The following is an 11,506-nucleotide window of genomic DNA, read 5'->3' as shown; positions in this document are numbered from 1 at the left end:
GGAGAGAGAGAGAGGAGGCAACGGGGGGAGGTGCAGCCGTACAGTACATCCGGGAACTCGGTCTATCATTATTTATTTTTTCTTCCGTCGTACAGTAGTGTTACAAACTGTTTGTGTACGTGCACCACTCAGTGGAGGCCGGGGTGTAGCGCGGCAGTAAACTTAAATTTAGAATACGCCGAATAGTCCATGAGCCCATGTATCCATGAGCCACGGGACACTTGTTTTCATTACGAAATGGGAAAACCATACCTACCAGGTACCAGGCCTATATTAAATTCAATATAAGTACATTAATATATGATAACACTTCCACAGGAGCAGCTTTTTCATATTAATTTTACACGTTATTTTCACCTAGCCTACATGATGGGTGAATTGGATGAAAAAACGTAAGAAATAGTGATCACCATGAAACTTCCCTATAGTTGATTAATTACATGAAAACATGTAATTTATTGATTGATTTATATAAATGTATTGATTTATTGTATTACAAGTTTTCTGAAATTGTATATTTAAATATGCAAATTATGCATTAGCCTATATGGGAAAATATGCCTGATTTTGCCTAGCCGCAATTTGGAACTCTAGATTTTTTATAATGAGATGAATCTCTGAGAGTTGCAATACCCTCCATTGACTCCCATTCATCCAATTTGCGTTTGCGATCTGCTTGTATTAAACGACAAAACTCACCAACATTGCAGCTCTAGGTCAAGCTTGAATTATCCTCGTTCAATCTGCCGAGCTTTTGTTTCATAAAAATCCACCGTAGACATGTTATGACTGAGCTACTTTCTGTCAAGAAATTCTGTGCATGTGATGCCTTTAGGGGCCTTATATGTTTCAATCGTTTCAATTGAAACGGGCCTCGAGCCTCCAGGGGCCTCCAAAAAAAGTGAAGTGTTGCAGTTTGGAAGCGCTGCTGCCTCCTGCATTATGTGCAAATTCGAAACAGGTAGTACGCAGGGCCGTTTATAGTGACTTCGACGAGTGCTTCCAAACTGCAGCACTTTTTTTTGGAGGCCCCTGGAGGCTTGAGGGCCCATTTCAATTGAAACGATTGAAACATATAAGGCCCTATAGGCCGCCACTTGTACGTCAGTACATCTGTAATCCATGTAACTCAGAACCGTTCACCCCATGCCTGACAAAGATGGGTATTAAAGGTGATACCGCTGACAATCACTTCTGACATCACGATGAACAGAATGATAAATTGGCTAATAGATGGCAGTTACAGATCACCTTTTTTACATGCCAATATGCCCAAAGGTAACCGAGCCTACCGCAACCGGATGCGTGACGCAGAACAGCATGCACGGGGAGCTGAGTCAGACAAAGCACAAGATGCATGCCTATAGCTGCAAGATCTGTGGTTGGTGTCAATGCGGGATGCACACTCAGTCCACACATCACCCTGTGCCCAACCGACATCATCTATCCATTCACTCTGCCCCGCCGACAGTTTCCAGTGAGACCAGGTCAACTACAGTAGTATCCATTAATGTGATGTAAGAGAATTTGACAGCTGTACATTGCAATATACGTTTATTCAATATTCATTGAGTTTCCTAAAGAATGAAAATAATCTGTTCTCAAGTCCATAGGTGCCACCCTGAGCAAGTCTCATCAAAGGAGACCAACCATTTATCAGACAGAGGTTGCATATTTTCAAGAAGATGAACTTGTAGTGAAACCTCTCCATATGAAGCACATACCCCAGGTCCCTAAGCAACCACTGGTCTGGAATATGACTTCCACTGTTCTAGGATTAGGCTTTGGCCAACAGTTTGCACAGGGAAATGGTTTGACCTTCAAATGTATTTTTGGAGGGACTAACATCAACTGATCTAAATATAGCATAGTGAATCAGGTGCAATATTTGCTTAAAGCCTTTGAAACAAATAAAGGTTTGAAAAGGGCTTAGTTTGGTTGGGGCAGGACCAGAACTGATGCGTAAGTACAGTAATCTGGTTTCCTGATTATACTTGCCATATAAAAGTCAAAGTCGTACGATTTGTCACACAGTGAAATTTGGAGTGGTGAGCTGCAGCCGTGCCGCGCCCGGGAATCATTTGATTAGTAGATTTGACCCCCCGATCCAACCCTTGATGCTGAGTGCCAAGAAGGGAGGCATTGGGTCCCGTCTTTGGTATGACCCGGCCGGGGATCGAACCCCGACCTCCCAGTTTAGAAGAGCTGTTAGGTTAATGGTATGAAGCCTGAATTTTGAATATTGCAGACTGTGAACTACAGTACTTTGACTTGAACCAAATCAGCCTTTTATATAGTACTATGTTGAATGTTATATAGCCAGCCATCCACACTACCTGGCATTGGACACCACCAAACACATGAGCCTGTAAAGTACCATGAAAGAAAGAGACTGAACCCCTAGAACAAGGTAAGGTGCATGCTGAAGGATTGTGTGCACTGTACAGTGTGTAACTTATGTTACACAATGTTAAGATGTTCAAAAATGCACTTTTTCTTTTTTGTCAAATAGGTTTTTATTGAGAACAGATTATAAATTGTTACACAAACATTGTGATATTAAATACATTTTTCTTTTATAGAAAACAAAAAAGAGAAAGAAAACCCTCAACCCTCCCACCCATACTGCTCAGTGACACCGCATACTATAGTATAAAATTGTAAGATGATAAAAAGCTCATGGAAAACATCTGAAAAGAAAATGGCGTACAGTCAACCATATCCGTGGTATCCTGTCTAATAATTGTTTCTACTCAAGTAATGGACAAGGGGCAGCCAAACCTTATCAAATTGTCTCTCCCTGTTTCTCAGGAAATACCTTATTCTCTCAAAATGAAGTGTACTAGTCATTTAATTTAGCCAATGCTTTTTTTTGCTGTAATCAGACCATATGAGAAGAGTTGTTTCTGTGCTCTCGTCAACATAGGCATGGAGTCTGACAAACCCAGAATAATTATTACAGGATCGGGGTCAATATGAATACTCAAAATATCAGAGAGTGTCTCAAATATCTTAATCCAATATCTTTGTATCCGAGGGCGAAGTTGTGAAGAAGATTTGCATCTATTGCATTACATTTGTCACAGTGCGAAGAAATATCTGGGAATATGTCATTTTAATTTGGAATAATGGAGTCTATGTATGACTCGAAACTGGATAAGGCAATGTCTGGAGTTGATAGAGCACGCATTAACTTCTTCAAGGCTGTCTTCCCAGAGCTCGTCTGAAATTGAAGTCCCCAGCTCATTTTCCCATGCCAACTTAATAGCTGATGTAGTAGGTAGGTTTGCCACTTGAAATGATTCATAAAGATGTGACACCCTCACGTCTGGTTCTATATTATTAAGAAGGAACTTATCTAGGGATGAAGGTGTAGCTCTCTCAAAAGTGGGAGAAAAGTTACGGATGTAGTTCCTAACCTGTAGAAACCTAAAAAAGTTACTCCTAGGGAGTCTATATTTTTCCTGCAGTTGAGAAAATGAGGCAAAAGTTTCACCTATATATAAGTCACCAATTGTGCGTATACCCAAACCCTTCCACTGTGCAAACGTGTCATCCAGTTGGGATGGTGGAAATGAAGGGTTATCAGCTATAGGGAGCAGAAAAGATAGTGAGTTGTTCCTAAAATATGTTTTGATTTGTTTCCAGATTCTTATCATACTGTGAATAACAAGGCATCCATTGTAAATGGATTTATCTAAGGTCACGGGGAATAATATTATTGAACCTAAACAGTATGGGCGACATTTCTCCTAAAAAGGCACCTTAAACACAGAATTTATTTTCATACTCCTTTCTACTCAAGCACTTTTCAATTGTTTTTTGGAGGATGAACTAGATGTCAAAACTAGCAAGTTAAGAGGCAAGCTGAGGTCTTACACTGAATGGCATTGATGCTAGTTTATAAAAGTTACGTATACCACTTAACGGAGTTGCCAAGCATAAACAGTGCGTGTGATTTTGACTGAATGCGAAGCGTGTATTTTATTATTCCCATCTATTCCTGCTGTTTTGTAAATCCTGTCAGAGGTGCCATCTACTTAACTTAACCATTAATTATATACATTATGAATAGTCATTTGGTTGGGTTCCTATACATTTGAATAGACAGACACTTGTGGAGTGTTCGTTCAATGTATGCAAGCTGGTTCTGGCTGTAGCACTGGAAATGGAATGCATTTGCATGTTAGAAGGAGTGGGACGCCCTGGAAAAGATGGTAGTAAAGCTGAGGGAGATTCTTACACATTGATCCCGAACAGGGCAAATAGGGGGAATGTGTAACCCAGGAGGTCTTCTTGCCACTCACACTACCGATGGCCAATTCTTCCTTCTTCTGTGAATGTTGCAGTCTCGAACTATCTACAGTTGGGTGCCACCGATATTGTCCCTTATCATTTGACCCATTTAGGCCTGACCTCAAAATTTTAAAAAATCCTTCTAAATCCTCCAGTTTTCTGAAATAAATATTTTCACGATTTTTCAAAAATAGCAGACCTACAAGCTCGTAGCGCGCCACTCGGTGGCGCGCTATGAGCTTGTAGATCTGCTATTTTTCAATAGCTAAATTATAACATAATGTTTAAAACACCAAAAGGGGTTCCCGCCCCAAAATGGGTTAACTGTCCTTTTGCGCAGATCACGCAAACCTCAGCAAAAAGAAAAGGACAATATCGATGGCCTCCAACTGTAAGTGGACAGATTCATACACTGGCAAATCGCAGTCTGTTTTTTGAGGAACCGCCATCGGCCAATTTCAACAACACTTCTGGGGCTCGCTGGTCTTCTCCCAGCCTGGCCTGATCCTGGCGTTCACCTGGAATTTCACTGGCTGCAGAACCACCCCGAATTTCCCCTCCAGACTGGGCAGCGACTGGCCCGTGGGCACAGTGAAGGTGAAGCGCTGTAACATCCAGGAGAGGAACAGGAAAAGCTCCATCTTGGCCAAGGCCTCCCCCAAACACACCCTGACCCCCGCACCAAACGGCACATAGCTGGGTGAGGGGATAACCAGGCCAGTGCCGTCCTCATCCAAAAAACGACCTTACGGAAAGAAAGGATCAGGCTGTTATAACAGTCTGTGTATCTATTTGTATGCCAATCTTGTCTATTGTATTAACACCAGGAGAAAATATTCTGTATGTTAATTTAACTCTGTATGTAAAAATTGACCTGTAATGACCCTTACAGAACATGACAATGTTTTGCCACTTTAACTCTGGCGTACCAATTTTTAGGCATGTCAGCCTCATTATAGAGAAGGTGACTTCCTCTCAAAAAGGCACATGTTGTGAGTTTAAAATGAGCTCAAAATATTTTTGAGTTCAGTAGTTACTCTTAACTCGTAGTTAGGCTCTAACTTATGATGTGACAGGAACCATGCTGATCAAATCATCATGATTATTATTATATTATTATTCTCACCAGGGTCAAAGAGCTCTGGGTTCTTCCACTCCTTCTCATCGTGGTGCAGTGACCACAGGTTGACGATGACCCGAGCTCCTTTCCTCACTGTGTACTCCCCAATGCTAGACAGAGTCAGGTGAGATCATATTAAATCAGTGGTTCTCAACCAGTGGTCCTTGATGGGGTTCCAGGTGGTCCCAAGCTAAATGATGGAGAGTTGGTAACCAAATGGACCGTTGCTCTCCCCAGGTTGGCAGATGTGTAGAAGTGTAGCGCCCAGAATTACATTAGATCAAAAACAATGGGTTGCAAAATCGTGGGATAAAACTTAACTAAAAATATATAACAGTCTGATTATCTTTGAGAGGAAGTGTGATAACATTTAGCAGATTTGAAAATGAATGTCTATGTTGTATTCTAAGCCTTATGGCTGGCAAAGCCAGCCTAAATCTGTCCAGATACATTTTCTGTATGAGGTATTTAGTCTGGTAAAACTGTTTGATTTATCAACGAATTCTGCTACCTGGTGTCACCAGATTCGCTGCCGTTTCTATTCACTATTCAGTGCGCAAATCCTGTTTAGAGCAGTGGTCCTCAACCTGTGGGTCGGGACCCCCAGGGGGATCTACAATCGTGTGTGTGTGTGTGTGTGTGTGTGTGTGTGTGTGTGTGTGTGTGTGTGTGTGTGTGTGTGTGTGTGTGTGTGTGTGTGTGTGTGTCCAGCAGTACCTGGTGTCTGCGAGGGCTACATGGGGGATAAGAAGTGGTGCCACAGGGCGGATGCGTAACACCTCCCTGATGGTAGCCTGCAGGTAGGGTAGACTGCCCCTATCACTGAGCTGGGGGGTCCTGTCTGCTCCCACTTTAAGGTCCAACTCCTCCTGGATACGGCTCTGCACCTGAGAACACACACAAGTGAAGTGAAATGTTGTCTTCCTCTGTGAATAATGCTTGTTATGTTAATTCATATCTATATAATAAAAGGACCTTGAAAAGAAAGAATACAGCAGTGATTCTCAACCTGTGGGCTGGGGACCACTGGTGGGCCATGCGGGTATTGCAAGTGGGCCCCCAAATAATTGCCAAAACACTACTCATCACTTTTAATGATAATATAACATCATGATACTATAACATAAAACTATATGTGTGCATGCGTGCATGCATGCATGTGATAAAGCCCATTGGTAAACTGATGGTGAACCTTTTACAGTGTTAATTGTCCATGTCTCGTTCATACCTGTGGATGGTGGAGGAGGTAGGCGATGGCCCATTTGAGCACAGTGGTGGTGGTCTCCACCCCAGCTCCAAAGATGTCTCCCACTGTCATCAGGAGGTGGTCATCGCTGAGGCCCACCGTCTCTGCACTGAACTCGGCTGTGTTGGGGTTCTGGTTCTCAGCGCTGCGTTTGGCTCCCAGCAGAACATCCAGCAGGTCCCGCTGCACATGGTCACTGTAGTCTGCCTACATCAGGGGTGCCCAAAAGGTAGATTGTGATCTACCAGTAGATCACACAGGCTGTACAGGTAGAACACATGACATGGCCCCTAAAAATATACAATTCAAAATAAATAATAAACTATTTTTGGCATCTGCCACACATTAAGGTGACTGCACTTGATTGATCGACATCAAAAAGGGCAGCGCAAACCCACAATGCAACAGGCCTACCGTGTTTTCAAAAGTGTTCACACAAACATCAATATTACAAAAAAGGAAAAGAAGTGCATTTGTATTTTCAGCAATGGGATAATATATGTATATATTTGTGGTGGGTAGATCTGGTTGAGCTGGTCATTTTGAAAGTAGCTCTCAAGTCTAGAAAGTGTGGGCAACCCTGGCCTACATGCACACCAGTGGTGGACTTGAGTAGGCTACCGTACTTAAGTACATTTTTGGATTATTTGTTTTCATTGCGAGCACATGACTTTCCCTCAGCTACATTTCAAATTGAAATATTGTACTTTTGAAACTACATTACTAGGGACTCTTGGGACTCAAAAATACCAAAATGTATATTATTATTTAACCACTTCAGCCCCATTTCATATCCTAATACTATCATAGGGACGTCCGGTGGGCTGGCCGGCCGGCGGACCTATGACAAATGCATAGATGAATTTGTAACACAATCAATGGCAAATTTAAGAATTGGAACATGCAACAGACCACCTTAGATACAACTATATTGCTACAAAAGTTAATCAATAAAGATGTCTGGTATAACTAGTGTATACTCAAGTTTGTGAGTAATTTAATGTTACAGGTGCCGATACAAATGATTGTGTAATAATGTTGTCCATGACCAGGCCTTGAATGTGGTATTTAGAGGATATATAGCAAATAAAAAACAAGAGCTCTTTCATTGTTCAAGGTCTCTTCTTAGTTACTGAGAGAAACCATGTATTGTTTAAGGCATGTGAAACTGATTTAATTTATCCAAAAGTCTAAAGAGTAAAGTTGACAGTGAAAACAGAACATTCAAAGAAGAATGGAAAGAGTAGTTCATGCCAGTAGCATGATGCTTGTCTCAAGTTTAAACCATATGCATGTCTAAGTACAACTGGCTTGTATAGTGAAACTGCAGTTTTGATTGATTGATTGATTGATTGATTGATTGATTGATTGATTGATTGATTGCAAAAGGTACAGTGGTGCGAATATACAATGATGATAATGGATGGAACACCGCTTCGCCTGTTGCCTACTATTGTCTTAAAGAATCCTACCTTGTGTTCATCATATTTCTTCTGAAGCAGACAGTCTCTGGTTGACACACACTGCTTCAAGAGGCGCAGACCCGCATTGGGAAAAACCTGAGAGTGAGAGATATATGGGTCCATTATTAGTTTGGTAAACAGGCGAATAGGCAGGATGTTGACTTGTCTGTTTTTTCTGCATGACAAAACTTGTGATTTTACCTACCTGTAACCAGGGGAAGATGTCCACCAGGCTGTCCTTGGCCACCGTATCAATGATACCCTGGCTATAGAGCAGCATGGACTCAAACTCAGGATCTCCACGGCGATAGGAGGAGTTGAAGCACAGGGCGCAGATGACATTGGTGACGGCCCGGGTGAGCTCTGGGGACATGTCCAACGCCTGGTCACAACACGCCACCTCAGACAGGGTGTCACACAGAGACTGGGCCTCATGGCAGACTGGGGAGGGGTGAATGTGTACTTTAATTAAATTAAATACTACTACTTCTATTAGATAAAGATAAATAGGCCTTTATTGATCCCACAAGGGAAATGTTGTCGCCAACGAAGTAGTCACACAGGACACAAAGAACAGATGATGAAGAGAGGTGCAGGAACACCAGTAAAAGTGTCACATTGTCATTTTGTCCTTTGTCCACAGGGATAAGAGTCGCAAGAAACAGTTAGAAGAAAATACGGTAGAAAGCTATGCGCCACTTAACCGTTTTTGTGTCATCTGTCTAGCCATTTTAATCTAATGCACTTCAGCTATATTTCATGGCCATTATTGGCGCTGCCTGCTTGCTCAAGGGATAAATTGAATCTTGATTATCTTTGATCAGGTCAAATTCTTTGTCAGATCCTGTGTTTAGGTGAGACATGACCTTTGACACGATCTAAATCTTTCAATAGAAGAGCTGGGTGACAAAATACAACCACCCCAATTGTACAAGTTATATTGTATTAACATTATACATATTGGACAAGTTACATTGTGCTACTTTACCAGAAACAAACATCGGAATTAACGAGGCCTACTCACTGATCTTCTCAATGGATGCTGAGCCTTCGCCATACATGCACAGGGCTTTGTGGACCATTTTGCGGTGGAATCTCCAAACAGGGCTGTAATCTCCAAAGGCGATGTCTTTTCCATCTCTGGTGAGCAGATCTGTGGTTACCTGGATTAAACCCTCGCAGATTAGTAATACATCCCAATTATTGTAATCCATTTCTTGATGATTAAAAGAATATATATTCCAGGCCATGAATAAAATGGCCTATTTCTATTCTATTCTAATAATAATAAGGCTAATCAAACCACCCACAGTTCTGGGTCTTCCTGCAAAGATTTTTCCTTTCTTCAGCAGCACTTCTTTGGCGTGTAAGTGGTGGTTGATAATGATGACATTGTGTGAGCCCATCATGAGGGAATAAGTGTGTCCGTATTTCTGCTGCAGGTCTTGGAAAAGCATGTGTGGCTGACGGTCGCTATGCAGACTCAGCAGACTACCTATAATGGGGAGCGCAGGCAGGTGAGGAGGGTCCCCGGGGCCCCCCAGAGATGCCATCCATGCCTGCAGAACCAGAAACGAAGCCAACAGGACTGCCAAGATCATGAGAGCACACAAACACCAATCCATGTCTTATGAGAGAAGTCTGGCGTGTAAAGGAGGATCAGGTCAAGCAGCACCACAGACAGATGCAGACTGCATAACTGTCGAGCAGCAGGCGAGTTTTATGCGCCTCCTTCAGTGCCATCTCCTTGACCCCTCATCCCCTTAACAACATAGATCTTGCTGTGGTATCTATCTGTCTGTGGGAGTTGGCAATAAAACAAAGTCACATTTCATGTGCCTATGCTGAAGAGAGAGGGAAATGGAAGGAGGAGGGAGATACTTGTAATTAGAAAACACATAGTTAAAATGGTGGTTATTATTCACCTTTCCGCTTTCTTGTATTAAAATGTTTTTGCTTTTTGTTGATTGAATACTTTATCAGTTTGCAACTAGTTTTTCAATGATTGTTAAAAGGATAACACAAAAAGCCCAGGGTCTTGTTTCCATTGTGGTCCTCCTGTGTATTCAATGAATTAAGGCATTTAAAGACAACACAACATATTTACAACAACAAATAATTTGTGACTAGTAGCAATACACATACAGTGTGTGTGTGTGTGTGTGTGTGTGTGTGTGTGTGTGTGTGTGTGGGGGGTGGGGGGGGGCATTGCTAAGGGCTTTTCTAGGACCATTTACAAATGCAGACAGGTGCTCTATGGTGTTTTTTTTAAGGAGCTGGGTTGTTTTTCCAACACTGCAATTTCTATAAGGCACGTTAGAAATTAATTAATGGCATTTAACAACGTTTAATAAAAAGAAGAGGAGAAATACTAAACTGAAAAACATATAGATATTTCACTACGAGAAACTGTTTTATTATGTCCCTGCAGACGTGCCGTAGCTAAACACAACAAACACAAACAGCAAAGATGGCGTCCACAGAGTCCCAGCCGAGGTTCGGCCAATCTGTTAAAAGCTTATTATCTGATAAAGTTGGAAATTGCAGCGGGGATGTTATTGCGTTGACCCGCCAGGTGCTGAAGGGGTCCCGGAGTCAGGAGGTTAGACGGTGTTAAAATAAGAAATCACATTTGGGATGCGGCTAATAGAGTACTACCGGGTCTGATCTACTCTGAAAAAAAAAATCTTTTACGATCACAATCACATCACTTGACATGCAAAAGAATAATGTCAATCGCATTATTATTTTGCATTTCAAGTAACACCAGTGCACTGATAGGAATTAGACGAATGCTGACACAATGACATTGCAAGCTACCGTAGCTCTCTGTTAGCCTCTTTATCCAGCTATGTATTTTTTATTTACCAATTTGTTTCCCCCCTCAGCTACTTGGCCAAGCAGCAAGAAATATGGTTATTCAGGAGGATGCAATTCTACACTCTGAAGATGTAAGTATGACAATCTATGAGTCTAGCTATAGCTAATGAGTATGAATGAGACGGCTTACGCTATTTGCAGTACGCCTTCCGAGCCACAAGATGTCAGATGTTGAACATTGCCCTGTTATTTCCTTGCAGAGTCTGAGAAAAATGTCCATCATCACCACACATTTACAATATCAGTAAGTATTGATTCAGTGTTCGTTTTCATACTAATTTACCCAGCTGGAATATAAGGACCCTTTGATTTTGCCTACATGTAAATGAAATCACCGAAATGATAATCATGTCTCTCTTATCACCCAGACAAGAGGCCATTCAGAAAAAGTAAGTCTAAACATTAGAGTTCTGTTTATGTCTAGGGGATGGGGACAGTAGGTTTGGGGTAGGAAAGCCATAACATACTGTTTGACAGCATTTCCATGCTGATTGTCTTGTA

At 41.8% G+C, this 11,506-nt stretch overlaps 2 protein-coding genes across 6 annotated transcripts in view; one reads left to right on the top strand and one right to left on the bottom strand.

The window, feature by feature from the left end:
* Positions 1–4,543: 4,543 nt before the first annotated feature.
* cyp17a1 (cytochrome P450, family 17, subfamily A, polypeptide 1) lies at positions 4,544–11,244 on the bottom strand. 5 transcript variants are annotated; one of them, XM_079513305.1, is made up of 9 exons: positions 11,136–11,217; positions 9,436–9,620; positions 9,150–9,288; positions 8,331–8,566; positions 8,135–8,221; positions 6,645–6,869; positions 6,134–6,303; positions 5,423–5,526; positions 4,544–5,041 (listed from the first exon to the last, which is right to left on the bottom strand). In XM_079513305.1, the coding sequence occupies exons 2-9, from the start codon at positions 9,580–9,582 to the stop codon at positions 4,755–4,757; spliced, it is 1,395 nt and encodes a 464-aa protein (XP_079369431.1). In that variant the 5' UTR covers positions 9,583–9,620; positions 11,136–11,217; the 3' UTR covers positions 4,544–4,754. The 5 variants fall into 5 exon arrangements, with proteins under 5 accessions (XP_079369431.1, XP_079369429.1, XP_079369430.1 ...); XM_079513303.1 differs by having other exon boundaries at positions 9,436–9,684; positions 11,136–11,213; XM_079513304.1 differs by lacking the exon at positions 11,136–11,217 and adding an exon at positions 10,994–11,094.
* The window catches only part of borcs7 (BLOC-1 related complex subunit 7), a 2,818-nt gene continuing 1,899 nt past the window's right edge, over positions 10,588–11,506 (top strand). The window contains exons 1-4 of the mRNA XM_079513310.1: positions 10,588–10,727; positions 11,014–11,076; positions 11,206–11,249; positions 11,374–11,394. Of these exons, the coding sequence (XP_079369436.1) occupies positions 10,596–10,727; positions 11,014–11,076; positions 11,206–11,249; positions 11,374–11,394 (260 nt within the window). The 5' untranslated portion in view covers positions 10,588–10,595. The remainder of the gene's footprint in view (positions 10,728–11,013; positions 11,077–11,205; positions 11,250–11,373; positions 11,395–11,506) is intronic.

The sequence above is a fragment of the Electrona antarctica genome (genome assembly GCF_951216825.1).
Source record: "Electrona antarctica genome assembly, chromosome: 10".
Taxonomy (NCBI): domain Eukaryota; kingdom Metazoa; phylum Chordata; class Actinopteri; order Myctophiformes; family Myctophidae; genus Electrona; species Electrona antarctica.
This window is presented reverse-complemented; position numbering and strand designations above follow the sequence as displayed.